The 27,812-nt window shown below is 32.0% G+C and overlaps 1 protein-coding gene across 6 annotated transcripts in view; it reads right to left on the bottom strand.

Annotated features, from left to right (window-relative positions):
* The window catches only part of LOC123714889 (protein pangolin, isoforms A/H/I/S), a 112,783-nt gene that overhangs the window by 66,757 nt on the left and 18,214 nt on the right, over window positions 1-27,812 (bottom strand). For all 6 annotated transcript variants that reach the window (XR_006754369.1, XM_045669527.1, XM_045669523.1 and 3 more), the window contains exon 3: window positions 5,423-5,486. Coding sequence is in view for 5 of the 6 variants with exons in the window: in XM_045669527.1 (XP_045525483.1) it covers window positions 5,423-5,486 (64 nt within the window). In the remaining variant the exon portion in view is untranslated. The remainder of the gene's footprint in view (window positions 1-5,422; window positions 5,487-27,812) is intronic.

Here is a 27,812-nt window from a genome sequence, read left to right as displayed (position 1 = left end):
ATATGTGTGATTTTATTCTAAATTCAAATTTGTATTTCATATAAATTAATAATGAAATACTATCAAATAAGTTGCCATATTGAGTATAAATTAATTGAATGTAAAATTGACAATTGACATTTTAACCATTATTTTTAAAGTTTCGTTACCAGACTATGTCTTAAAGAAAAATACGTTTTATATTAATATTACGTTATTTGTTTTTACACTGGATGAGTTCACAAGAGATGCTTGTTATATTATTAATTATTCTTATTATTGAATAATTATGTGGGAAATAAATAAATGAGTTACCATAGGAATTCTGAGGCAATCTAACTTGATACAACGGGAACAAGACGCCTAAACTGAACTAAACCTTATAGATTACTGCAACTAGTGTAGTGTAGTGAATATGAGTGCAAGTGCTGTATCTCGTCACACGAAAATAGTACCAAACATCATAACTTATTAGTATTGTAGGTAATTAAGTTAACATAATATTACTTACATTGTATATGCTAGATTGGATATTATATAAATATCGTAATCTCTTTATTTACTGTATTAGAGTTATAGTACACGACGTAAATCGCATTGCTTTTTTTATTGTCTCTGCCCAAAGACACAATTTAACATTATATAGTAGTTAAGACTAATAAGTAATTTAAAATAACACTACTTCTAGTCTATACGTATTAACAGAAAGACAGTCTGTTCTTCTGTACAATTATTTATTGGCATATACATATATCGACGTTAGTTATATGCTGTTCTTATATTTAACGAGGAGTTAACTATAGACTTTTCTATGTATACTTATATATATATTGGGTTCTAACCATTCGTTTTACGAATATAGAAACCGGGCATCTTCAAAATACATCAACACCCTACACGCATGCGCGTAAAAAACTCGTTAATCTAACAACCTGAACTTAATTGTGAACGCATATCAAGTTCCAATTAGATCTTGAGTATAATGACACAAACCATCAGGTAGCCAGAACGCAAATTGTCAGAGCGAGATGCAATGCTCATTTGCAATGTGCTAAACAGAGATAACAAGGTATTTCTTATAAGCGTGAGAGCTGGTTGTAGAATTATAGATTTCATACGCTTCTGTTGATTCTTGTAAGGATCTGTTTTGCAAATGCCGTGATTTATGACGACAAATTGTGTTGTCATTTGTTAAATATGCCTTATATGGCAACATATGAATTGCTTTGCTCGACGAATGTACAAAGGACGAACAAGGTCTCCATAATCAGGTATTCCGCTTTGAGCGAAGTAGAATTGCTTTAAGCGCTTTTAGAGTCAACATTATAATTACGGTACTAGTCAAGACACATTACCTAAATTCCAAATATAAAACTAAAGAAGTCTTATATAAAGTACCCTCAGCCTAAAGATAAGACACAGAATCGAGACTTGAAAATAAAGAATTTGTCTAATAAACTGTATGTAAAGCGAAGTAAAGCTTTAAAGCACTAATAGTAAAACTGAAGCCTCCAATGCTTAATAGGTAAAGGTACTGTTCGCGAGGACAGGTCAACCTCCAATAATGGAAAGCCACTACAAGCGAGAATGTGCTTGAAAACTTCATACACGCATAAAGCCTCATCGGAAACACAACTCAGTTGTTCTGCTCCAACTGGCAATTTGATCTGCCCACGTCCATGTTTGTACCAAGCGACAGTCCGTCTACTTCTGGAGGGTTAATCCCTGTGGTACAATCGAGATGAACCTTCCGCAGGATTCTAATTGATATGGGGCTCTGATGGATAAGGCTCGATGTTAGACTTAGAGGTTCTAGAAAATGACTGTCGTCTGTTCTTGGAAGTGCCGTAAAAGTATGGAGAATCTTAATATAGAATGTAAACGATAAATTTGGGATTCTTCATTCATTTATCGATTGGTTATAAAACAGTTGCACTGTTCTAATTAAATATTTTCGCTACAGCGTTAAGTGTAAACACAATGAAAGAAGATGACTATTCTCTAACAGTGCAAGACATACAGTTTTTTATAGGGGTCTTTATAGCAGATATTGTATGTTACGTCGCGTGAAACGTCAATATGTTTATCTAATATAGAAGAGTTGAGATTAAATTATCCAATGAGGTTCGATTTCCTACTTAATTGTATTTCATTTATAATAAATTATATTTATGGTTGTTTCAAATTGACCAGTATTTTTGAAGTTGTACTTTTGGCGCGTTAAGAAAAAAATATGAGATTAAATTTTACGATGCGCGCGCACACCGTCACTCAAAACCAACACCCTGAAGTCAATATTTTAAAATAAAAATCTCCATTTCTTTAATTAAGTAGAAATCTTTTTTTTGTGATATTTAAATAAACGTTATTTAACTAGATAATGCGTTATAATAAAACTTTCAATGCATGAAATACCTTTTTTCTATAGTTAGTGTCGTTTTGTCTACAAACGTAAAGTAAGGCGAAAGATAAAATTTAAAAAAGATTTTTATCTTGTTACGCCAAAGAAGTATAACTTCTAACGCTTGTGCATAAGTACACACGTTTTTTTTATTTTATATTCTGGTTCGATATATTGATTCTTATAAGAACGTTTATAAATAATCAATGGCATTTTGAAAGTGTATCGGGATATAGATCGTTGGTCTTTTTTATTATCTTAATATCCCCGATTCTTCAGGTGCGGGATCTTATTTTATACACATATTTAAGAAATTTTATATGAACCTATATGTTCATACAGAACTTAGTGCCAAGAGAAAACCCGGTAAACCGAGGCTGCGTTGCTGGAATGGAGTTGTCAAGGACCTCGAAACAAAATGTGTTTGAAGTTAGACACAGAAGCACGGGATAGATTGAGATGGTGAAATATACTTGCGAAGACTAAGGCCCACAAGGAGCTGTATAGTCATTGATGATCGTGCGCATATCTCAATTCTTTATTCATTATAAATGTAACTGGTAACACAAGATAGAGATTTATTAAATGTTAGTAAAATGTTTGAATATATCGGTTAAGGCATTATAAATAGTGAATTTTTTCCTTACTAGATGGCATTGTTACAAGTTAGTTAGTATTATGATTTATTTAAAACATTTATAAACCAATAATTAACTTTAACGTCCATTCACTGGCAATTATCACTACCTATAAGTACATTCCATAACCTAGCATCTAATAATAATTTGTTAACCAACCCAATACCCATAAAATGCCATCAATAACCTTATTTATGATAAACTTAATTTCAACCCTATGTTGAAGGCTGAAGGCTGTTAATCGAATAGGGATGTACCTGTATTTTTTCATGAGGAACGAGTCGTGGAGACTTGATCAGATTAGACCAGAAACCGGTTACACAAAAACATCCCGTGTAAAAAAGTAAGAAAAAACAACACTAATAACAACAAATAACGAGGCGTTCGTCCGTTGCTAGTGATGTGACGTTTCGATAAGTTTTGATTAGGCTTTTGGGAAAAAGCTCTTTTCGTAACCTTCAATTTTAATAGATGCCTATTTGAATGTTCAGCCTTGTAAATATGTTTTTGCTGGATGTTATGAGATTGTTTTTAACTTAAAATTACCATTAGGATAAACCATAAAACGATGACATATTCGTTTAAACATAGTGTATATATACAAAAATTATTTACATAATTATATGTATATATATTTGTGTCAAAATATTTAAAAATGTCAAAATATAAGAAAACAGCTGATAATTGCTAAACATTTGCAACACAAAGATAATTTAAAAACAATCCTTAATTATAACGAACGATATTCTAATATGAAATTCTTTTTCGTTCAAAGCAGTCAATGGCTCTCCAGTAAAGTATTGATCGAATTCAAAACCGATGACGAAGGCCCTTGACCGCATCTCTAATACGTCTTATCTAGCCTACGTTCAACGTTTTACATCCACGTAGCCACAAGAGCCTGTAAGTATATGCAAAGGCTTAATATTTTTAGATTGCCAACGATAGAGCTGGTATTAAAAGTTTTCAACTGAACGTAAATGCAAATTCGAAATTCAAATAAAACAATCATATATGATCATAAACGAAAATTTAATCGATAACAAATAACATCACTAGCGAGATGAAATTATACGAAAATATTGTAACGATAGTGACAGATGATTATAAGCTGGCGATAAAACACACATAATTCTCACATAATGGACCCTCGATAATTCCCACCTTCGTGCGTACTTTACAGAAATCAATTTCACATTGAATTTACTAGATACGAATAGTAATCATCGTTTTGTCTTGCCCGTCAACTGTGATTCATCGGTGTAATCTGTGGTGAATTATTGTATCGAATAACACTGATTTCTCATCGATTATAATTCGATAGCCCCCGTGAACTTTGTTTTGTCTTAGTTATTTTTTACTCAGCCTACCTGTTTAGTACATACCAACATATGGAACATTTTGCTATATCACATAGAGATTTTTCACGTTCACAATTATAGAAAGAGAAAACTGGTTTTTAGGTTTTCTCGTGTCAAGGAATAAATAAAAACATACTCGAATTGGTCCAGCTGCCTTCGAGTTGTGCGCTTTACAACAAATTTTGCGATAAATATAAATTTAAACAGATATATTATACCTTTTGTAGTGAGATATTCGAAATTCGAATGCTGATTTTTAAACTGTGCTTTTTGTAACATACTCAGCAATAAATGTGTGTGAAATTTAAAAAAAGAACACGATATGAAATTAAGAAGATTTTAAAAGATGAAAGGTTTTACTTGAAACTGGCATAAAGTTAAAACTATTGCCATAATAATAAAAAAAGATAAAAGGAACACACACATCCACACACACACATATATATATATATATATATAGATTTTCTACTGTTCATTTTAACAATAACAATTCACTTAAATATGTAGTTTTGTGGAATTGGGCGTCATTTTAGGTGTTAACTGCACCAAAACCTTTTTCAGTCTCCATATTTTTTTTAACGATATTTATTTTTTCAAAAGTGACAAGTTTCATTAACCTGACTCATTTCTTGATACTCAATCAAGTTGTCATTTTAAGTAGCGATACTCACAAGGTAATATTGCTAAATGCATATTTACCGATTTATTGGATTAAAACGAGATGATACATTTTTATTTAATTAGGGCGTTTAAATCCTGTATAACAATTTTCACAAACCATTTATTCTAAAAGTAATTATTTGTTCAAAACAGATTACTAGATAGCCGAAATCTTTTCACATTTTTTTTATAATAGCGGGTGCAAACAGGTCACTTGATGTTATGTGATACCACCGCCCATGGACATACAACCAGAAGGATCGAATTGGTACTTATCACGAAGGACCCTTCAGTGGCCAGCATATAGTTGTAGTGGGTGGTTTTGATAGCCACGGCGGCGATAAATTTAATATATATATTATTATTTATTAAAAAAAACTTACCAAAGACTGGACTGAGATCCGATTTAACAGATAATTTTCCAGAATACGGCTCCCCGGACTTTTCCTGAAACGTAAAAATAAAATTAAAATTCGAAATTCAAAATAGCTTAATCGTGAGAACCAATTTCCGAACGATCACGATTCATCGAAGTTAAATAGTAACAAAAAGTTAACTAAGCTTGTTGTAGGGGCGTATCAATGGTCCTATTCCCCAAACTTATATAATAATGGACATAACAAATCGTAATGTTTCCGCTATCATTAATTCGAGCATCGAATTTCCTCTATCTCCAATGAACCGTTCGAAATCTCAACACCTTAGGGGGCTATTCTCAAGCACACAATCTTCTTTCACCCTATAATTATATAGTTTATCAATTCTCTATGCAATGTATGCGAAAATAGAAATGATAAGTAAAAAGCTTAACACATATATATGCAATACATTTTATATATTTTAAAAAGGTACATCAACGAAACACCAACAGACACTTACAGAGAACACACAATACATCATCAATGTCAAGTGTCAATTATAAAAGAGAAAATAAATAATACAATAAAAATAAATGACAAACTAGATTAAGAAATTACAAATATTAAATACAGTGCAATTAAAAAATATAATATATTTCTTTTTTACAATTGTTATGTAACGAAACAATTATTATTATTTCGAGAGCATTAACTTTTATCCTAACAAGTGTTTGAAATATATGTTTTAGAACAGTATTTCACAACTTTTTTTGTGTCAGTTTTCATCTTAAATAGTCTTTCCAACTAATATAATATAATTTTTTTACCTATGAACACAGTAAGTATTTTTTTAAACATAATGAAAAACGTCGAGTCTATTTTCGATTGACGCCATTACCAATGAAATTGGGGGGCAACTGAGGGGCTTAGGTCACGTTGGGAAACACTGTGTTCGATCGTTGAAGATCTTTCTACTGACATTTCGGTTCAAAGATACTTTATTTCTCAAAGAATTACATTCGCTTAGAGAGAAAATTTAAATTGACATTTGACATTGAATCACCGCAATATCGTGTGTGAATATCACGTGGCTTAGAATAGTTCGTCGTAAGAGGGTCGTAATTGAATAAGTCAGAATCAGTTTACCCCACTCCATGTTTACCCCAATTGATAAATTTTTACGTGAGGACCATTGTCCACCTTTCACGGCCAATTTTGTACTTCAATTACATGTAGGGTAACTGTTGATATTTGGGGTAAGAATTAATATAGATAAATTATCTGTTTGTACTACTGCATTGTATTGATTTTCATTGGAACTTCCATTCTGAATTGAAACTGTAAACTCTTTTTTTGCCAATGTGTCCAGGGACTTTTTTCCAGTCCTTATATTTTCTTAAAAGATATATAAATTAAAATCATAGTCATTCGTGTTAAGCGTCTCGCTAGATATGCCCCGCCCCGGCTAAATCGGTAATATAACAAAGTATTTAGTAACAAATGAGTTTTATCTACTAGGGTTGTATGTCTACATTCAAAGACCCATCTTCTAATTCGTATCATAATTTCGACTTAAGCTGTGTCTTCATATAATATAAATAATTGGACATCTCTTGAAACTAGATTTAAGGTTGAATCCTGTTCTGAAATACAATAAAAAAAGGAATTAAAGCCGTAAAATTCGTGAGAATTGAATGCTTATAAGACAAATAAATTGTGCTAATTAACGTTATATAAATAAATATAATGCATGTACCATTTACTAGAGTCCATTTTCTATTTTTTTTAAATATAATAAATGGCAAACGGGCAGTAGGCTCATCTGATGTTAAGTGATACCGCCGCTCATGAACACTCCCATTGCGAGAAGGCTCGCAAGTGCGTTGCCGGCCTTTTAAGAATTGGTACACTCTTTTATTAATGGGCCCTAAGTCGAAGTGGTTCAGAAATACTTAAATGGGCAGCTGGTTCGGCATAGAGGTGGTGCACGGCAAAAACTGCCTTAAGAAACCCTCAGTTGGGTTCGAGGTGATATGGATGGTATTTTGTATTCTGCAATTCGTATCTCAATTCACAATCTAGTCCTGAGCACTATCAAATATGTCAAACTTCATATAGTAGAAAAAGTTCGACAACTCTTGAAACTAGATTTAAGTTTGATTGTCGTTCTAGAATACGGGACATACATAAAAGTTGTTCAGGCCGTAAAAACTTTCTCAAAAGTTGTTGATATTGAAGTCAAATAAATTATGCTAATCAACAAATTAAAATATGCTAAGCTATAATAATACTCGTAAAATAAAGCAATATTTAAATAATCCATATTCTAATTCTTATCTTAAGTCAGAACGTTATCTTGCACCATCAAATATGTCAAACTTCAGAAAAAAAAAAGATTTGACAGTCTAGATTTATGTGTAGACCACGGGGCTAAGATTCAGACTCCAGACTTAGCGCTTAAATGGTACATTATAAATGTTATGAACTGTTTGGGTGTGATTCAGAAGCGAAATTTAGCGCCAGCTACGAATATATAATGAAAATCCAATAAATTTTCACCGTTGACAATCGCGTGTCTAACGTGTCATATTTCATTGAAATGTATAATACATTTATTAACAATCAAATAATAACACTTAATTTACATCACAAAGCATCTCACTTGTTACTCCTTTCAAAAGATTTTTTTTTAAACATGACAATGTAAATGCTGAACATAAAATACGATACAAACTAAATCATATAAAATACAGAGACAAAATAGTTATGCATATACCACAGTCGTAAAATGAGCATAGACTATAGCATAGAAAATTTAACTTACAACCCACGTACAGATAAATTATAAAGGAAAACGGACGTTGAAACTGACCTATACTTTTTATTATCTGTGGTTCTTGCAGATGTCAAGATAAAAGCAATTACAGACCATTTATGTCGAATAATTGATGATGGGTTCGACGACTGGCGTGTAACTATACTGCAATAACTATTGTAAAGGTATTTACTAGCTGCATGGCTACTCTTTAAAGCCGATATGGAATATGCTTTATTATATTTATTTATATTTTTGGCCATAATCGTACCTGATGTTAAGTGAGATGCGGCCTAATGGAGGGCACTGACAAACTGTCAAGGAAAGATGGAAGCAAGGAATTCCACTCCTTTGCTGTTTTTTTAAGAAACGACGAGCAAGATTGTGCAGTGCGGCTTCTGGGGATGTCAATGTCAACAACGAAAGGGTGGAAAAACAGCGAGCTTTAACATGATCGTTGTTTGAAAGGGGATGACGGAAAGTTACTTAAAAAATGTCGATATAAGTGATAGTTTTCGTTTATTATTTTTTTACGAAATTTATTAAAGTTATTTGTAATTTACGTTTTTGATTATATGTTTTATATACTATATATCGTTAACTATTTCCTGGTAGTTTCTTCCTAAAAAGGAAAAATATGATAGGTATCAATTATGTTTCTTTAATTTAACGATTTTTTTAAAAATGAACTTATATATGTTAGAATGGAGTGGTTAAGTCTTAGTTAGTGTATAAGAATTTTGCTAAAACTAAGGTGGGACAAGGCACAAAAAAATTTGGGAAACTCTGGTTTATTAGATTGCATTTGTAGGTTAGGTATTGTATTATATAACAGAAAATATTAAAGATATATGTAACATGGATAAACCTAAAATGATAAACTTATCAGCATTGGGTGGATCATCGATCAATTTATATCTGTGGAGATTAAGCATTAATGGACGAATGACGTCAAATAAGACCTCATATTAATTAAAAGGATGCAGGACATTTTTGCTTTTATTTTAAAATATTCAGCAGTGTTCGCCACTAAATAGGCTTGAGCATGCGATACTCAACCCTCAAGTCGAGCTTTCTATCCCTGGCTGTGCACCGATGGACTTTCTGTGCTCCATTAACACTCGCTCGTACGGTGAAGAAAAAAATTGTGTAACCGAATGCCTTAGACTTATAAAGTCGACGGCGTGAGCCAGGCACTGACTGATTGCCTGATCACATGATCACGAAACAGATATAGAAATTAAAGGCCCCTCTAAAAATGTAGCTTATAGTTAACTGTCAAAATTATGAAACGTCAAAGTCAAAGTTTAAATGTCAAAGTCAATACATTTAAAATCTCGCCTTACAAGAATGGAATACGGTTTAATTTCGTTTTTCTGACAACAAGACTGTTTTTTTCAGCAGCGTCTCTACCAATCACAATTAATCGACGCGAGCTGTTCGTTCATATTTTTTAATAATAAGTTATCTATGTTTGACTATTAATACAGTAGCCACAGATAACTGCTAGACTAGAAATGAGAACGTTCATCCATTTTGATAATCGATGTTATTGTGACATAATCTTATCTGTACAAGTAACAAGGCTAAACTATCATGACACGCGAATATAGGAGACCAGTATGTACTTTTTATTTTGTAACACGATAAAAATTACATTTTTCAACTGTATGAAAACTATTTTACTGTAAACACGGTCGAAATACCTTACATTGTAACACAACAAAGCAAAAAAAAGAATAACACTAAATTAGGAATTCGAAAAATTTGTATAGGATTCAAATTCTAATAGATATCAGTTTTTTTAAACGCCTTAAGGGAGTCAAATAAAGCAAACTGAATCAAACTTCTAATTAACAAAAATTTCATGCGCTTTTATTTTAAAACTGCATGAATTTAAGTTTTAAACGCAATTTAATTATTTCCATAGACCACATTTTTCACCGCAATCTACATTCCATTTTTGAATTTGTCAAATGTCAATAAATAAAAATATGAATTTCGGACGCCCTATTAACGAAACTTCTCAATAAATCGTGGTATTACGAGACTGGCCTGTGGTGTTATTAATGTTACTAACAAGTTCGTTTCTCGGAAAGGACCGAGGTTTTTTTTGTTTTTTTTTATTCCCTGAGTTTCGGTCACGAATCGTTTCAAAGATAAATAGAAGGCGATGACGTCAGTGAACAAATATTTTGCGAAGCTTTTTGGATTCTCAACGTATCTGTTTCAACAATACAAATATATTAAGTTATGTAATCTGAGAAAATTTTGCACTCTTAAAATTGCTTTTTAAATATGTTATAGGTAAACTATAATTACGTGAGATTCGGGATAAACCCAGCTCATATTATACCCTTTATTAGCTCAGCAATACGTTAGTTGAATTAAACCTTCTGGCAAAATGGTGACAGGTCTCAAGATGACATTTAACTTTAACCATTGTCCGGCTATATGGCAGTCATAAAAAAATCTTAAATCATAATTACTATCAATATAAATTCACACCACAATCAGACCCATATCACCTCATTAACGCGGCGGAGCTGGTTCTATGGTGTCGTCCTTGTCACGCTTATTGTGTGAGACTATCTATCTCGTTTTAATTAATTGACTGAAAATTGTTTTGTTTCGGGTTCCTTTATTGACTTACGCTAGCGTTCTATATAAATGTAACTATGGTAATGGCAACATGTGGATTTTAGGCCTTGGCTGTCGCATACAAAAAAATCTACGACTTGTAAACATTAGTTACAGTAGAATCTGCATAAATATTCAATATGTATACTAATTATATATAATAATTAAATATTTCTTTAATAAAATAAAAACAATATTATAAAATGTATAATTTAAAAATATATTTTCAGGTCAACTAAGATTTGTAATAAAAATACATTAGTTACTAATAGCGAGATTGTTTCATCAATACTTTGAATTCTCAACTTTTTATTTATTTATTTATACTTTGTTACCATAATATACATAATTATACAAACAAAAAGTAAGTAGGTTAACTTTATTGCAGTTGTAATCATTGAATTATGTTAATGTTTTCATGGCCCTTAGTACATGGGATAAATTACTTGACAAATTCTTCATTTATGGACCAAATTCCTCGGACACACAGATTTAGTGTCTACAAGTTTTATTTTCGTAATAGGGGGCTCCAGGCTCAAACTTTCAATCACAAAAACCGCGAAAGCTTAGCAATAAACTTGGTATGACACTTAAATATCCCATTAGAACGCGCAGAGCCGATTTCAATAAAACTTACGACAGTAATTTACAGTTATTATCCTCGGTGACCCCGAAAACACCCACTGTACTTATGACCATTCGTCACAAAAAAAATCCAAAAGAACACTAAAATGTTGTATGACCAGAAAAAATTGGTGCATCGCAAATAAGACTCTATACCCTTTAAATAGGACGCAAATTCAATTAAATATCGACAAAAGTGTGGGAGCATCAATCCGTAAAAGGAGCTCTATTTCAGAAGCGAGAAAGCACAAAGTAAATTATGGAAATAGTGTAACAAACGCCCAATCGAAGTTCAACCGTATACCACAGTATTACAGTTGAAATTAGAATATGAGCGAACTTTTTTCAAAAAAGGATCTATCTCGTTTGGCGGGCGTACCTGCGCTGTATTTATGGCGCCTGCGCATCCACGTGGAACAAGGCACTGGTATTAAAAAGCTTGTTAGGTTAACCGTTCGTTTCCCTTCATTAGTTCACGATACACGCTCCCCGGCTATAAATTGTTTGTCTAAGCAACGACAAATGATAGAACAGGTTCTGTAGGTCGATTGTTTTAATGTCCTGCATACCAAGGACACATGCGTAATGTAAATTGTGAATTGTATTGAAGCTAGTTAGGGCTTATTCACAGTAATTCTGAATAGCCTGCTTCATTTAAAGCCTAAGATACTTCTCGTAAACTTCACGATTTTATGTTATCAAGAGTTAGTAGATATAAGTGGGTGTTTAATTAAATTATTTAATACTTCCATTTCATACATGGTATGATTATATTTCGCTGGATAGACCACATGACTGATCTCGTACTTGCTAAGGAAAAAATCAGAAAAGACATATGTCTGCCAAATGCGTCATTGTAAGGGTTTCGGGATTTTTCATAGAGTTTTTTTTAATAAATAAGGAAACTAATAACATTTGTTTAAATGCTATCCAAACATATGATTATTAAATTATTTCTGACCAAAAACTTGACGAGTTTCTAAGTAATCACGACTAGCTATTCTTAAAATTCATCCATCACAAAGACAAGTTAACAGGTAATTAAGAAAATAATTTGCACAGTCCGGTTTCGAACCTGGGGCGATAATAAATCATCGCAGAAATGATGCTTGTTTCCGTTTGGCTCTAAGTTTAACTCTTCAAAAGGTTTGCATATGAGTTACTTTTACGTTACCTGAATCCTGTTTTGAGTTTTCTTACCCCATTACGAAACTATATCGATGCAAAAGAAATATATTTCCACGACATACCTACAATAGTCTTAACATACAAAGTAATAATAACACATAAAAAATAATATATAGAAAATTAAAACAAATTTAAAAAGGGTCCCTGTGGCATTGTGATACTTATTTTTTGAGCGAGGAAATCACTAGCTCTATCTGCCAAGCGCCAACTTAAATCTTTAATTAGCGCATGTTCACTTGAACCCTGCCAAGAGTCTCTGCTCCAACGGGAACAGATATCGATAGTAGGTCCTTGGATGACTTCATTGGTTCCTCACATCAACACCAACTACGCAAAAAACCGTTATAAACGCAGCCCGGTCCTACAACGACTATTTAAGTCTCGACTTGTTTAATGCATGCTTAAAAGGAGTATTAAGAAAATCTATAGCGCAAAATAACCTTTTACCATGCGCGCGCACACCGTCACAAAAAACCGACACCCTGAAGTTAGCAAAGTCAACATTTAAAAGAAGACAATTTCTTTAATTATGTATATTTTTTTGTGATATTTAAATAAACTTTATTTAACTAGATAATGGGTTATAATAAAACTTTCTTATATTAAATACCTTTTTTCTATTGTGAGTGTCGTTTTTTCTACAAACGTAGAATGAGGTGAAAGATAAAATTTTCAAAAACATTTTTATATTGTTACGCCAAAGAAGTAGAAGTATAACTTCTAACGCGTGTTCATAAGTACACACACACACACATGTTTATTTTGATTTAAAGCTATTTTAAAAGCTTCCTTAATTTATAAGCTTTTCCTCTTGTAAATTGAAAATAGCGGTAGGAGTATGAAATAAATAAGAGAGCCTCCAACGTCTGTATTAAGCTAAACCCACTAAATATACCATCAGAGTTACAATAATATAATGATTGCTTCACATAATAAAATCCGCATGAATCACTTACGTACCAAAGAAAATCTAAGGCGCTACAACCTTTTTAGGTCTGGGCCTCAGATTTCTGTATCTGTTTCATGATCATTTGTTAATCTAATAGGCAAGTAGGTGATCAGCCTTTATCAGCCTTCTGTACCTGACTCACGCCGTCGACTTTTTGGGTCTAAGGCAAGGTTTCCTCACGATGTTTTCCTTCACCGTTCGAATGTTATACCCGCATAGAAAGAAAGTCCATTGGTGCACAGCCGGGGATCGAACCTTCGAGCCCCGCCGATCGAGTCACACGCAGAAGCTACTCGGCCAACAATTACCTACCAAAGCAGTCATAATATCTATCTATAAACAAACATAATTCTACGACCCAAACGCTATATAAAAAACATTAGTAATTTCTACGAGTCGTATTGTTGTACTACTATTTGCCAGCCCATACTCAACGTTAAAACTACAGAACTACCTGGTACATAATCATGACAATAGACATTTTTGTATGGACTTTACACCCCTCACAATAAAACAAAAGTTTCTAAAGACAAAACCGGATGAAATTTTAGTCTTATTTTACTTAAGATTCGATGAATTCTTAGATAAGACTAACCTTTAGAACAAGATCGTGTTTTATGTTTAAAACTGCTGTATGGCATAAAATTGCTAATAAACACTTGTTTATACTGAGCGCATGTGTATTATTTTATCTATTCTAGGATTATGAACAATTTTATTATACATTTTATATTATTCTTTAATTACTAAATCAAGAAAAAATAAATGGTTATTTTGTTTTATGTGCTAATGTGAAATATATCTATTCTGTGGTCTGATTTACAGCAAACGTCCCTTGACGCAGACTTTTTAAAGTAGAAAACAAAAATTAGTCGAAATTATACTAACGATATTATAGTAAAGTAATATCCAACGTCATTCCGACATATTACCGTATAGAACTAAGTATAACCATTCAGGTAATATTACCGTATATGTGACGGTTAATTGAATTTAAAAGTACAAAATCATAAAGCTACTTTCCAGGTAGAAACCGAGACTTAAAACCAAAACAAAGCCTCAAGTGCCCAAATATTGTGCTTGAAAGATATCTGGAGACACGATAAGGAAGAGATTTAAAAAACGTGTCGCCTAATCGCTCTCTGCCAGAGCTTAAGATAACACTCATTTTTTTGAAGGGCCTTTAAACGGTCTTAAAGCATTTCTTTTTCTCACTCGTATTAAAAATTTATGTTGACTACAGATACCTTTTATTATTGCTTAAACATTATAAATGAATAAATAATAAAATCACCCAAATTCCTTGAAAACAAAAAAAAAACTTCCTTTACTTCTAAAAAATTACATACAAAAGCCGATAAAACTCGCACAAAGAAAATTTGTTTTTATACCCATACACTTAACATCTATCGATTTATGGAGTCAAGAAACATTTCAGGTCGTTCAAAAATACCTTTTAAGAGTATCCAATTTTAATGAGTCATTTAGAGAATCTAAATAGACTACTTACGGATAAACACATAAGTCTAAATAGGATAAATTATAACAAAATCAGTCGGAATAACTATTCCCATTCATATTATACACGGAACATTTTTAAAATGTTTGCACGATTTTCAAGTGTTTTATATTGATAACACCATGAACTTCTGAACGTCAGAAAAATAGTTTAATGCCAGTTCTTTTATCTAGGGCGAAGAACTAACGAGAAGATCTGGCAATACACTGTTCTTACTCTTCACACAATCACACAAATCTCCATATGAAGTACCACTTTATGAGTTGAAGGAATCCAAGAAATCTTTTCTTTTATTCTTGTATCGTAAGGAAATACAGCCGTTAATAATATTTATGTCTAAGTATAATTTTGGTATGTATTTCTTCTTCTTTATAAAAAAACAAGCTATCCGGACAAATCAAGGTTGGCTATTATTTATGGTGCACTAAACCAAGGCTACGGATTTCGCTCTTAGTATTATTAATATAGTCTTTTATTATTACTTATTAACGCTGGGTCACTCCACGAGATTTACGAACTAAGCCATTTTATAAACTAATTTTTCCTCGTTCATTACTCAGTTAATTGTTTTTTTAAATAACTTAAATGTGATAAAAATACCTATTGCTGTTAAAATTATCAACACAGTTATTGCGACCTTTAATTTGTTTAATGGATTGAAAGTTGAGTACAAGGATTCAAGTGACACTTAAAATAGTGCTTAAAAAATTCTTGAAACTGCAATGCTATAACTAAAGCTTTTAATGTACATAATAAAATAATTTTGTTTAACAATACGCGTTAAGTATGTAATTATAAATGTAATATAAGAAACTAAACCAAAAATGTATATATAAATTTATAATAAATTATTATGTATAAGGAATAATAACGTTTTTTTCCCTCTATTTGTTGTAATGTTTTTTTTGTATTAATTGTATTAACAAAATTCAAATTTTGTACTGTAGTGTAGCCCCTCAGGATTCCCCCTAGTTTATGTTTGTGTTTTCTGTATTGTTAGTATTTATGTACATATAAAAAATTATTTAAAATTATGACTTATTAATTATATGTAAGTTAAGTATATCGTAACTACTTCTTACACATGTAAATTATCTAGATATTATTTACACAGGTTTTTTTCTATCAGAAGGATATACGATCTCTGGAGTATTTAAAAACAAAGTCTTGCCAGCCAGTCTATAATTATGTCATCCAAGAAGGTTTTTATGTATAAAATTATTTATAAATATATAACATCTTCCAAATAGGAGAACTGTAAATTGTCTTTGCAAACAACGCCAATTTTGTTTATTTTACGTAAATTTAAGATAAAAAAGAGATTTCAACACTTGTATTGGACACATTCAAAAGTTAGCTTGACATTAATTAAATAATTTTATTTTGTAACGATTTAAAACCGACTCATCTAAAGAGCCGTAGAAATTTTAATGGAATGGATTTTTAGGACAAAAATATATCTTAAGTAAGGATCCTTCAGAGAAAACGTAGAAGTGAGAAACCTATGGACTACCAAAACGATAACAATAGGCTGTAGCAAAACAAATACTCGAATATAATATACCCAGTACAGGGCCCAACTCTAAAATATTGTATTAATATTGCCTACGTAAAATTTAGCATGGAATTGAGAAATTATTAATTTTTATTTCCTATTGTTCAGTTCTGGGTCGCAGTTCTAATTTTGACACTGTAATTCAGGAAAATATTAGTAATAATTCGATGAACTATTAATACTGATTTTTTTTTATGTAACAAAAAGTAAACGGACAGAAAGGTCACCTTATGTTGAGTGATACCACCACTCTCGGTGATCGCAAGTGCGTTGCCGGCCTTTTAAGAATGGGTACGCTCTTTTCTTGATTAATTAAATAACAATTTACTATAAATAAAATGTTCTAAGCCTCGAATCCGTCCCTGTTCTTATACCTGTGTTTAAAGCCCTGTTCGTTAGGGTGCATGACTAGCAATCAGATAAAATGCTTACGGGGAATTGGAAAACTGAGGATATGGCAACAATATAAATATTTATCAACACTATTATGGCGAATATATTGGGATTATTCGCAACAGGTAAGCTTTGAAAGGCGAAAGTTTGATATTTGTATAGATAAGACGTGTAAATAGCCTTAAACCCCACAAAATTCGACGTTTAAAAATTTGAATTTTTAAATTTCGAACTAAATTATTCTAAAAATCTATGGTAGGAATGTTGGATAGTTATTAGTTTAAGGAAATAGAAATCTTTCTCCTCGTCCGCCATGCTTAATTTCCTAATTCAATATAATTTAATTTTGTGTAGCAAGCTTCTGGGAGACAAGTTACGGGGGTTGACTCTCAGTGGATGCAGAGGACGAACTGGAGGAAAATGACGCCAAAATAAGGGGCAGATGATGAACAAGTTTCTATTGCCATTTCAAAACAAAGAGTATACCTTCTTTGAAATATTCAAAACTGACAAATATAATAAAAAATAATGATTTAATAGACACCATATGTACTTTCCCAACTCCATTAGGAATTCATCAGACGTCGAGATGCCGTATCTTAACTTCGTGACTCCTATCAGAATGATTAAAAAAATGATACTGAATCATTGATTGACTATCATTATTTTCTTAAAATTCATAGACACTCTCACGGTCTCAAACGCCTGACTTTGGTGCGATATTTTTAGGTTTATCCTATTTATAAAACATATTACTTATAAAAAAACGAATAAAAACGGCCCATAATGACGTCCTTATCTAAATTGGTCAAGAGATATAACCGTGTTATGCATCACTCTAATCGTAAAGAATTCGTTGCGCATGCGCCGGTTATCTTCATATTATAAATCTTCTATCTTCGACAAGGGGTTTAGGTAGAAGATTGTGCATACTGTTCAGGAACGAGCTTTATAAGCTTTGAACTGTATAGAAGATTCACCGAACAAGAGAAAATCGATTTTGATTTGTCTGAAGTGGATTTTTTTTACTATTTTATATATAAATGGTTAACCAATTAAACATTATTCATTAAATATGTAATATTACATTCAGTGTGATTCAACTTATCCTGGAAAATTGTGTTGCCAGGGGCAAATTATTTTAAAACTAACAGATACAATTTTACATTAAAGCAAAGAATTTTATAAAGAGAAAAGAAATAGGATACTTTACATAAACGGAGAGGTTATTGTATTATATTGAAATAGGAAAACATTGTGTTGAGTTTCAGAAAAAAGTAATCTAAATAATAAGAGGTTTCATCTTGGAGGTCCAAGGTGTAACAAGAGTTTAGGGACCACGAGGTAACAAGTCCGCTAACTGGGGAAACAAAAGTCACGCTGCGCCTGCGCGTATGGTCGGCAGTATTTCACTTTTTATTTATATTCTACCTTATTTTTTATAAACGTCTATTAGTGTCTATTTAAAACGTATACCTAGTACCAATTAGACATATATAGCGGGACAGAATATTCGTTAACTATTTAAGTAATAAGTTTTTAAATAAAATGACGTCTTCCATTGATAGGATTGAAAATGTTATGAAAATGGTGCCTTTAAAAATTGAACTGTATTTATATAACGACTATAGAGTATCACTAAGGGTGACAGTAACATGGAAATCTATACCTTAGTAGTAACGCCAGAATTGTAAAGTAAATGTAATTTTAATTTATATACTATATAAAAATGTAATATTTTTCTTCTCATCATCGCACGTCGAGGCAGAATACGTAATTCCCTGTATTACATTGACGACCGTCGTTCCATAACTGAGCGTTTTTGAGGCAGCTTTTGCACCACCAGTCCAATACATGTTGACAATTACAAGAAATAATCGATGTTTTGTCGAAATAGGAAACTTAAAGGTTTGAGCTTTCGGCTTTCGTTGCTATCTCTACAAAGGCATAGCATATTTGTTCGGCTAGTGATGGGACGACACGTGTGGTATACGGTAGCTGAGCAAACAGACATGTTTACACACAGAATTCCTACTGTTTGAATTCTACCTGATACGTGACGATTTCACTATAATCTGTTCATTTTATTGAAGTACTTAAAGAATAGATCTTTATTTAACGGCCGTGTTTTAAATGCAACAGATGTACTAAGACTACATCAGTGGTGACGCTCAACATCTTTTGGAGATAACTTCTCAACTGTCAGATCTTTTGGATCGCCGCTGTGCATCAATGGAATTTACATTCTTTCTGTGAACGGTGAAGGAAAAACTGACACTCCATAGGCTTAAAAAGTCGACGGTGAAACAGATACAAAAATCTAAGACCGAGATGTATGTAGCGCCTGGTGCGATGGACTTATGTTTTCGTTACGATTTCGAATCAATATTTATAATAATACTAAAGTATACAAATTTTAAGTGCAAACGTGGTCAACGTGGAATATTTTCCGTTTGTAAACATTACAGATTTTTTTAAAATTTACAATATTATGTACAATAATAAAATAAAACGGCTAACATGCTTCTATCAAAAAGGCCGAGCCGATTAAAGCTGAAGACGATATTATGTTTAAAAATGTTAGTGTTGATTACACAAGACACCTAAATTATCAGTTAAAGAAGCCAATTGTCAGTTAATTGGTTTTATTAAACACGTCAAGCTTGTGAAAAACGGCATCGCAGATTAGCTAAGTTCAACAGCTGTGAAAATCAACTTTATTTCATAAATATAAGGTCCTTATTTGGTTGAAATGCATTCATGGAACCGGGAAAAATATTTTTTTAAAATCTAGTCCGTTCGGATATTGATATTAGATATACATTAGGCAGATAAGTTGATATTTTAAAAACTATCATATTGCATAAGGTTATGGAGTATATTTGGATTTACTTAAGTTGTCAGGTAATTTTTAGTCTTCAGAATACATAGATAGCAAAATAGAGTTTGTGCACTATTTGAATGAAAGTTTACATTAAATATTGGTGTAAAATTTTCTTAATTTCAAAAACATAGTGTAGGCATATTAAACTGTGTACATTTTTAAAAATCGAACAGTGTTCGAAACTGAAACCTCCTTTCAAATACTTCATTACAACAATTATTTAAAAAAAGAACACAATAAAAACCCCACAAAGACGTTCCCACCCCAGCTATTAGTCGTATTATCGGTAAGTTGCAACTAATCGCTCATTAACAAGTTCCGGCCGGCGGGTTGCCACTTGCCAATGAATAAAATCACTCTTGCAAGGGCACGTTTCTAACATGGCCATTAGCGAATTTCACAGTTATTAAGGCCCTATAATAGTATGTGGTTAATAAGGGTTACAGAATTGTAGGAAGCTTTTTAAATCGTCTGTTTTACATTTGCCTGTCATGTCAATCATGCCTCAAATTAGAGAAACAAGCTGTTAGTGTTATCTTTTGTTTTTCTATAAATTTCTGAGTAGTTCAATAATAGATAAACTATAATATATTTACTATGAACCCTAATAAAAAATATTTTAGATTTGGAGCCACGGTCGTAACGAAATGTTTTCGAATCAAGTTTAAACAATTAAAAATCGAACTCGAGTTCCATTTTCAAACTTAACGACGATTGGCCGAACAGTGATTCACGAAGTTGTAATGGGTAATATTATATGGAATGGGCTTTTTACAACTAAACCGATAGACTGCCAGAACTGGTTCCTTTTATGCCCGTTTCATTTTATTGTGCTTAGTTCGTGTTTAATTTCACATGATTATTTTACCGCACGTCTCTTCCACGTTAAAAAGGTACTTTTCAGAGCCGTAAAGCGAGAGTTCAAGGCTCTATCCTTTTTTGTTCTCGGGCAAGGACATTGAAACAATATGTCATAAAAGAAATTCAGAGAAAAGTAATGAGTTTCCGAAGTCCCTCGACCTAATGGAGTTGACCGAGGTCGATAGAAAAAAACCTATTATTTAAAAGCTATGGCAGTCCGTATTAAAAAGACAAATTATTGGACGTCTTCGTGGAACCCAGCCTTTGTTATCTCACAAGTGTTTTTCGAGAGTTCTGTTTATCCGTTCTCTTCTTTACACGTTCGGCACTGTATCTTCTCTCTCGCTTTATCTCGTTAACGTAGGGCGTTCTGACAGGGCGTAACTGACGCTTCCAACGTTACGTAATTCTGACACTTGAGAGTTCATAACAAGGTCTCTTATTGTGTGTGTTTTTTAGGGTCTACGACTATCTTGAAAGGTTGTAACTGTTGCTTCTCTCAGCGCCGATATCGATTTATAGCATAAGTAATACGTGTTTATTTCGCTTAATTGGCGTGGGTTTTATACTTTGATGAGTTGGATACGGTGAAATATTTCTTTTGCATTTGGTCAACCGGTTCAAAGGATATCAGTTTGAATGTTGATAGGAGCAAAGTTTACAATTATTTGGACGTATAGTTCAAATTATGAGCAGCATTAACATAACGATTGGAGCAGGTGTTGTATATCAGTTTATTCTCGGTTTTTATGATAAAATCTCGTTAAAATACGAACGGAACTCATCTCGCTTTATGAGATTATGTTTACGAATTTCGTAATGAAACGTTGGAAGAGATGGTAATTGATTTCAATAAGAAATATACTTGGGAACCCCTTAATTTTATGGTTTAAAATCCTTGTTAATTTTCCAATGTATTGTAAATATCTTTTATCATATTTTTTTCAATAATAACTTTCGTAAGTTTTGTTACGAGTCGGAATTGGATTTAAAAGCATGCTTTATCTTAAAACACTAACGAAATACAAAATTACAGATAGAAGGAATATTATATATAGATCGTTTCTACAAAATTAATCTACATATCGAAAGATGTTTATTAAACATAACTTTTGAATAATTTCAGCCTAATCGCATTCGCTTGTTATAGTGCTGTATAAAAAGCTTAACCAAACAAACTCATTAAATTATGTTTTAACTAGCTATGCTTTGCGGTTTCACCCGCATTCATTAGGTCGTCGTTATGTTATATAGCCTAAAACTTTTCTCGGTAAATAGACTTTCAAAATTAATATTTTGATTTGTTCTATAAAACTGTAGTAGATCACTTTGCTCCATTGCGATTAGTTTCGCAGAGTACGCCATTTAGGAATTATTTTTGTTTTTTCGCACCTTCGGTATTGTAATAATTAATAATAATATTAGTATAGATACATGTTATTTTAATTTCATAATGAAAGTTCTGGAATAATAAACACGTTGTGTCGGTGGTCTCGGGTTTAAATGATATATTCTGGGATTTAATATACAGCAATACTTGTAATATTCAAAATAGCAATGAAACTTCCTTGCCCTATTAAGGTACTTCACTAGGTACTTAAACTAATTTTGTTCTTATTCAATGCATATAATATCACCAGCAATAAATAATATTAGATTAAAGGTAATTTAGGGGACAACAACTGTTACTTTTAAATAAATATTGTAATTCTTTACCTGACACTAAATTCTACACAGACAAAGCTGTGATAAAGGTAACAAACAGTAATTCGAGATAATAAAATACTTCATGTGACTCGACTCACAAGAAGTCTATAAAAACCAATAACCAATAAATTAATTCGAACAATAACGTTATTTGATATTTTATCAATTTTATTTTAAGCTATGAATGAGCCTTTGAGTTAAAAATATTCACAGTTTATCAATGTCAATATTTTGTTTATAGGTCAATTTATATTACAGTATATTTAACTTATTTCTATTCCTTGCTTTACTTAATGAAAATATCCACAGAAGTGCGTAAGTGGGGAAGTTCTAATGTTGATAGTCGTAATATTAAGCCATTACATATGAAATTGGCGTTTGGTCGTACTGGCAACTTTCACCTTAAATATATCCTCTTTGGTTAGGAGTTCAAAATTCAAAGTTTTACAGCTATTGCCTCGTGCATTTGTTTTTTGAAAACCATGATTCATTTCATTATCCCGTTTTTTACCTACCTATTATAAAGAAGAACGGAATTTAAAATTTAAAAACATTCGAATTATAAAAATGTAGAAAATGCAGACTACAACATTTTAGAGAAGTGAATACCTATATCTATGGCAAGAACTGAGAAGTGACACGCTCAGTAAGATTACAAAAATATCCGTCCAATTAAACAAGAACCGTGTTTCTACCATCCTTGTTCCTAAACATATCTCCTACGAATCGGACACCGCATTCCCTAAAGAATGATATAGTAAAACAAACAAGAATGAGTGATAACATTTGTTCAAGACTAAGTCAGCTATGTTTGAAATCATCCTAGTCCGAGAGATTACTCTTGAAGTTCGAATGTCAATTGTCAAAAGCCATATTTGTGCGCCATCTTACTAAACTCAACTTTAGCTTTTAGAGAACATTTATACATTATTTTATTTACTACAAAAATATGATTTTTTGGACAGTATGTTTTCGAATAAAAATTTGAATAGAATTACATAAAGTACACAATAATATATATAACTGGAACTTTTTGTATTCCAGTTATATCTCGAAAGTTCTAGAATTTATTTTAGATTGTTTATGATTACGTACTTTGTTAACTGAAATTGTCAATAAATAACAGCAACAAGAATTGAAAATTTTACTTTAACAAAATTTAGAATCAAGAAAACAGTTACGTATGGTGAGTTATGTTAAATATCCAGATTTTTATTCATGCCTTTGATATTCTCGCACATAATTATATTTTTCATATGACAACACTGAAAGGACTTGTCTGTCTATTTAAAGTCAGTCGTTAATAAAATATGGCGACGACTATAAAATGTGTCCCAAATAACTCATCGTTTGGAAAAACTCCCCGTTGGCTGCGCATGGGCAAAGCAATTAAACGCACAGAAATAGATCGCATAATTGACGAGCGCGAACGATTTATGCGTAAGACGACACCGGCTAACTCCTGGAACTCATGTCAGCCTGGTACTTGGTACTCGGTCATTCGGTATACAATTGCTCTAGGCCTGAATTTGTATAATATATATATATATATTATTGAGTGTATAAATTATTTTTACGTGTCGTTTTTATAGAGAGGAAAACAACAGTCATTCGTTGCTATAGAAAATTGCGTTAGTGAAAAGATATATTATGTAACTTCTTTAATGGTCCTTTATAAATGAAAAACATACCTACTAACACTACATAATATACTAAATGTACGATAAATTCTAAATGCGTTTTACAATCTCAAGTCCAGTGTAAATAAACTGTTCTAATTTTATTATCTATTCCACTCGTAATTATCGGATTAACGATTTAAACGTTTAGTCTATGAAATAACTTTCTTAATTTACGCGCCAAAACTGTAAGTTTTAAATTTTGGCTAACGTTTTAAGTGACAGACAGGGTTTATTGTATTTTTTCTTTTTTTAGAAAATTGGAACACCTATACAAATTCGCTATCTTGACACTAGGCCAATTAGCCGCGGTGACATTTCTCACATCTTATTTTTAAAATATTCAGATGAAATATTTAAAGAAAAAAGGTTTGTCGAGTTTAAATATTTTTTTATGATATTTTCTGATTTGTGTTTAATGTAAACCACGAAAATCCAGTTCAAAACTCAAAGACAGTACCAACCTCGACAAAGAGCAAACCATAAACTATTTTTACTTTTTAGCTATTTACGTTTAAAAATCGAACTGAACAATAAACCAAGCTTTACGAGGCAACTAAGCTCAAATGCACAGATTAAAAAGATTTATATAAAGCTATGCACAGACTGCATCAGCTTGTGATTTATCAGACAGTTTGATTTGCTGGCCGTCGAACGATTCGAGCGCTTTGAAGAATTAAAAAAAAAGTTGTTTGTATTTAGCGCCATTTAATGCCAGTACCGTTGGAATTACATCCGCGTATCTTGAGATTCATTCATGTTCTTTTTTTAAACTTTCTTAGGCCGAAAAATAAAACAAACGCGACCTTGAAAATGATATAGAATACTCTTCCTAATTAAGTATTATGTCACATATATCTGAAATGACAGGGTCAGCAGCGCATGCGCAGATATCTTGTCATAATGTTCATTGGCCTTGATAAGCTATCATTATCACACGGGCATTATTGATTATTTGATAATATGTTCATGGTGATTTTCAACAAATGTATTAAAACATATATTTTACCTGAAAGTAGTCAAAAAGTTGTGTACTTAAAGCTGATAACGACCTAATCCTTTCAATGCGATAATACAAATTAAAGTTGCTAAAGGAATTCTGTAAATAATTCGAAAACTTCCGATTGTTTTTTTTTAATATTTCGTTGTTTAAATGTCATAATATTGCATTTGTTATCCGTATTCATCAATAAAATGATATGTGAATACCTTGAAGTCTATCTTGTCGATCTTATCAATTCATAAAATTTATTGAATATAAATGCGGATATCTTAATTTTAGGTAATAATTGTAAATTATTAATCATCAGACACATTGGTTATTTTCACGCAACCATATTACCCAACATACATGTTGAACCAACGTCCCATTTAATTCATAGACAAATGTTTGTAATCAGAATGCAGTGTAGTACATAGAAACGGAAGGACAAGTCATAAACAACACACGACTGCTTACAAATGCACTGTCTGCATAGATTATTTTTAAAGTAATCTTTAATCTATGAAAATAACTTTTAAACTTCATAAAACCCTTTAGGCTTCGTTATGGTGAAAATATTCATGTGAACTGTTGTGTGTACTTCAATTAATAAAATTATGTCAATATTATATTTACGTATTACGTAATACGTATTATTCATTATTATAGATTGAATTTTTTGTCTTTATCACTCTATCGCCTTGAAAGAATATAAACGTGACAAAATATTATATGGCTCACAGATTATAAGACTGGTTGCTATAGCAACCACATACGTGTAAATAATCGTAGTTTAAGCACATACAGTCATATCTGTGCTGTCTCTATTTAGTCGCATCATCTACGTTGCCATTTTAAAAATAGGACAACATATAAAATTCGAAATTTAAACGCATTTAAAGCATTGCTTGTAGAACAAAATGGCACGCGAAAAACCATGTTTCGTTATAATTAAAAATATAACAATTGCGTCACCTGTAGCTCCATATTAAATTCATTTAAATTTGAACGTAGCTATAAACAAATGACTGTGCATTAATGCACTTAACTCGCGTACTAAATGCATTCGTGAAGGTGGCTCGGAATTAAATGCTCTGGATGGGGCTGTCACGATTTTTTATAATTTTTTTTGTAAACTCATTAGGTAGATGTACAATTTGGAACATGCGTCGTCAAGAATTTTTTTTGATTTTTTTTTTTTTTGAATTGTTAAAACATAAAATTAATTTTCGTCTCCTCTTGTTAGGACAGTGGAACAATGTTACTATCATGAGAATAATGAATAGTGTGAAAAATCTCAAAGTTAAATAACCAATTTAAACTAGGACTAGTTCACATGTAACAAAAGTTTAATTGGTTTGGAAACTATATTTGAGCATTCAGAAAAGAATTTACTCTTCCAGCTCCTTATGTATCAACAAGACCTAGACCAGGCATCCTACACTGCGCTATAGCTAACAATTAGCTACGTCGTGCCCACGCGCAGCCAAATACGGTCTGAGAAATTAATAACTGATCATTTTCACGGACCTTCACGGTCTGAACTTTATTGTCATGCTAATTAGTTACAAGTAACTATACTGTATAACATAGTGGATATATAATAAGCGATTGCGATATACACACAAAATAATGATATAAAATCGATAATAATCTTCAATAGTTATTATTCTTGTCTGGAAGGAATTGCTTTTAGCAGGAAAACCGCCGATTTACATATTTTGTCTTCGTTTATTTAATTTTTTCTCTTGTTCTGTGTTATAGTGATGTAAATAAAACGTTATTATTATTGTTTGGTAACTGTTTATTTTAGCTCAGGGTCGATTCATGATCCTGGTACACTGTTTTTCACGGCCCTAAGCCAATTGGACACAAAGTTTCGTAGAAATTTTCTGTTATTCTTGCTGTTTACTGTTTTCTGAAATAGATTTCGGAAATTCTAACAATTTTATAGATTTGTTTTGGGATTAATCCGGTGGTGGACCATATGATACGGATTTATACTTTGTTAAGCACATTTTTAATATCATTTTAATGATGGATAATCTTGGGATAATCCAAATAGTCGTTCATATTTAACAAGTATTATGTTTCTACGTACGCACGCATATGTGTACGTTATACGTACGTAAAGCCAAATTTTACGGCGCACTTTAACGTATACGATTATTTAGGCAAGATTTAAATTTATAGATGAGCCCACGTAATACTTTACTTATCAGAGGTATATTATTCTACAAGAGTACTAAACTATCTCTTTTCATCCTAGCTTTCTGTCAAACTAAAGTAAACCTGACAACCTGAGTAAAACTGACAAATTAAAGTAATAGTAATTATGATTTCGTGTTTGTCATTATTTTCTTTCAACTGATTGCATACGTCTTGTATTAATTTTTACTGATCTGTCAAGCGTAAAAAGATTGAAGTTAACAATAAAAATGGCGGACGTAAGAAGATCCTAAATGAAACGAATGAGATGAACGGAAGCGGATGGCAGCACAAGAGATCGTTGTTCGCTAAATTTAGCCTCGCTGCGCCGGCGCATGCATTCGAGGGGATTTTTAACTTCAGTTTTTAGCAAATGTTTGACACTTACATCGAGGCAACAGTGAAGATTG

This window comes from Pieris brassicae, chromosome 10, assembly GCF_905147105.1.
Source record: "Pieris brassicae chromosome 10, ilPieBrab1.1, whole genome shotgun sequence".
In the NCBI taxonomy this organism is placed as follows: domain Eukaryota; kingdom Metazoa; phylum Arthropoda; class Insecta; order Lepidoptera; family Pieridae; genus Pieris; species Pieris brassicae.
Note: the sequence above shows the minus strand (reverse complement) of the source record. Positions and strands in the feature narration are given on the sequence as shown.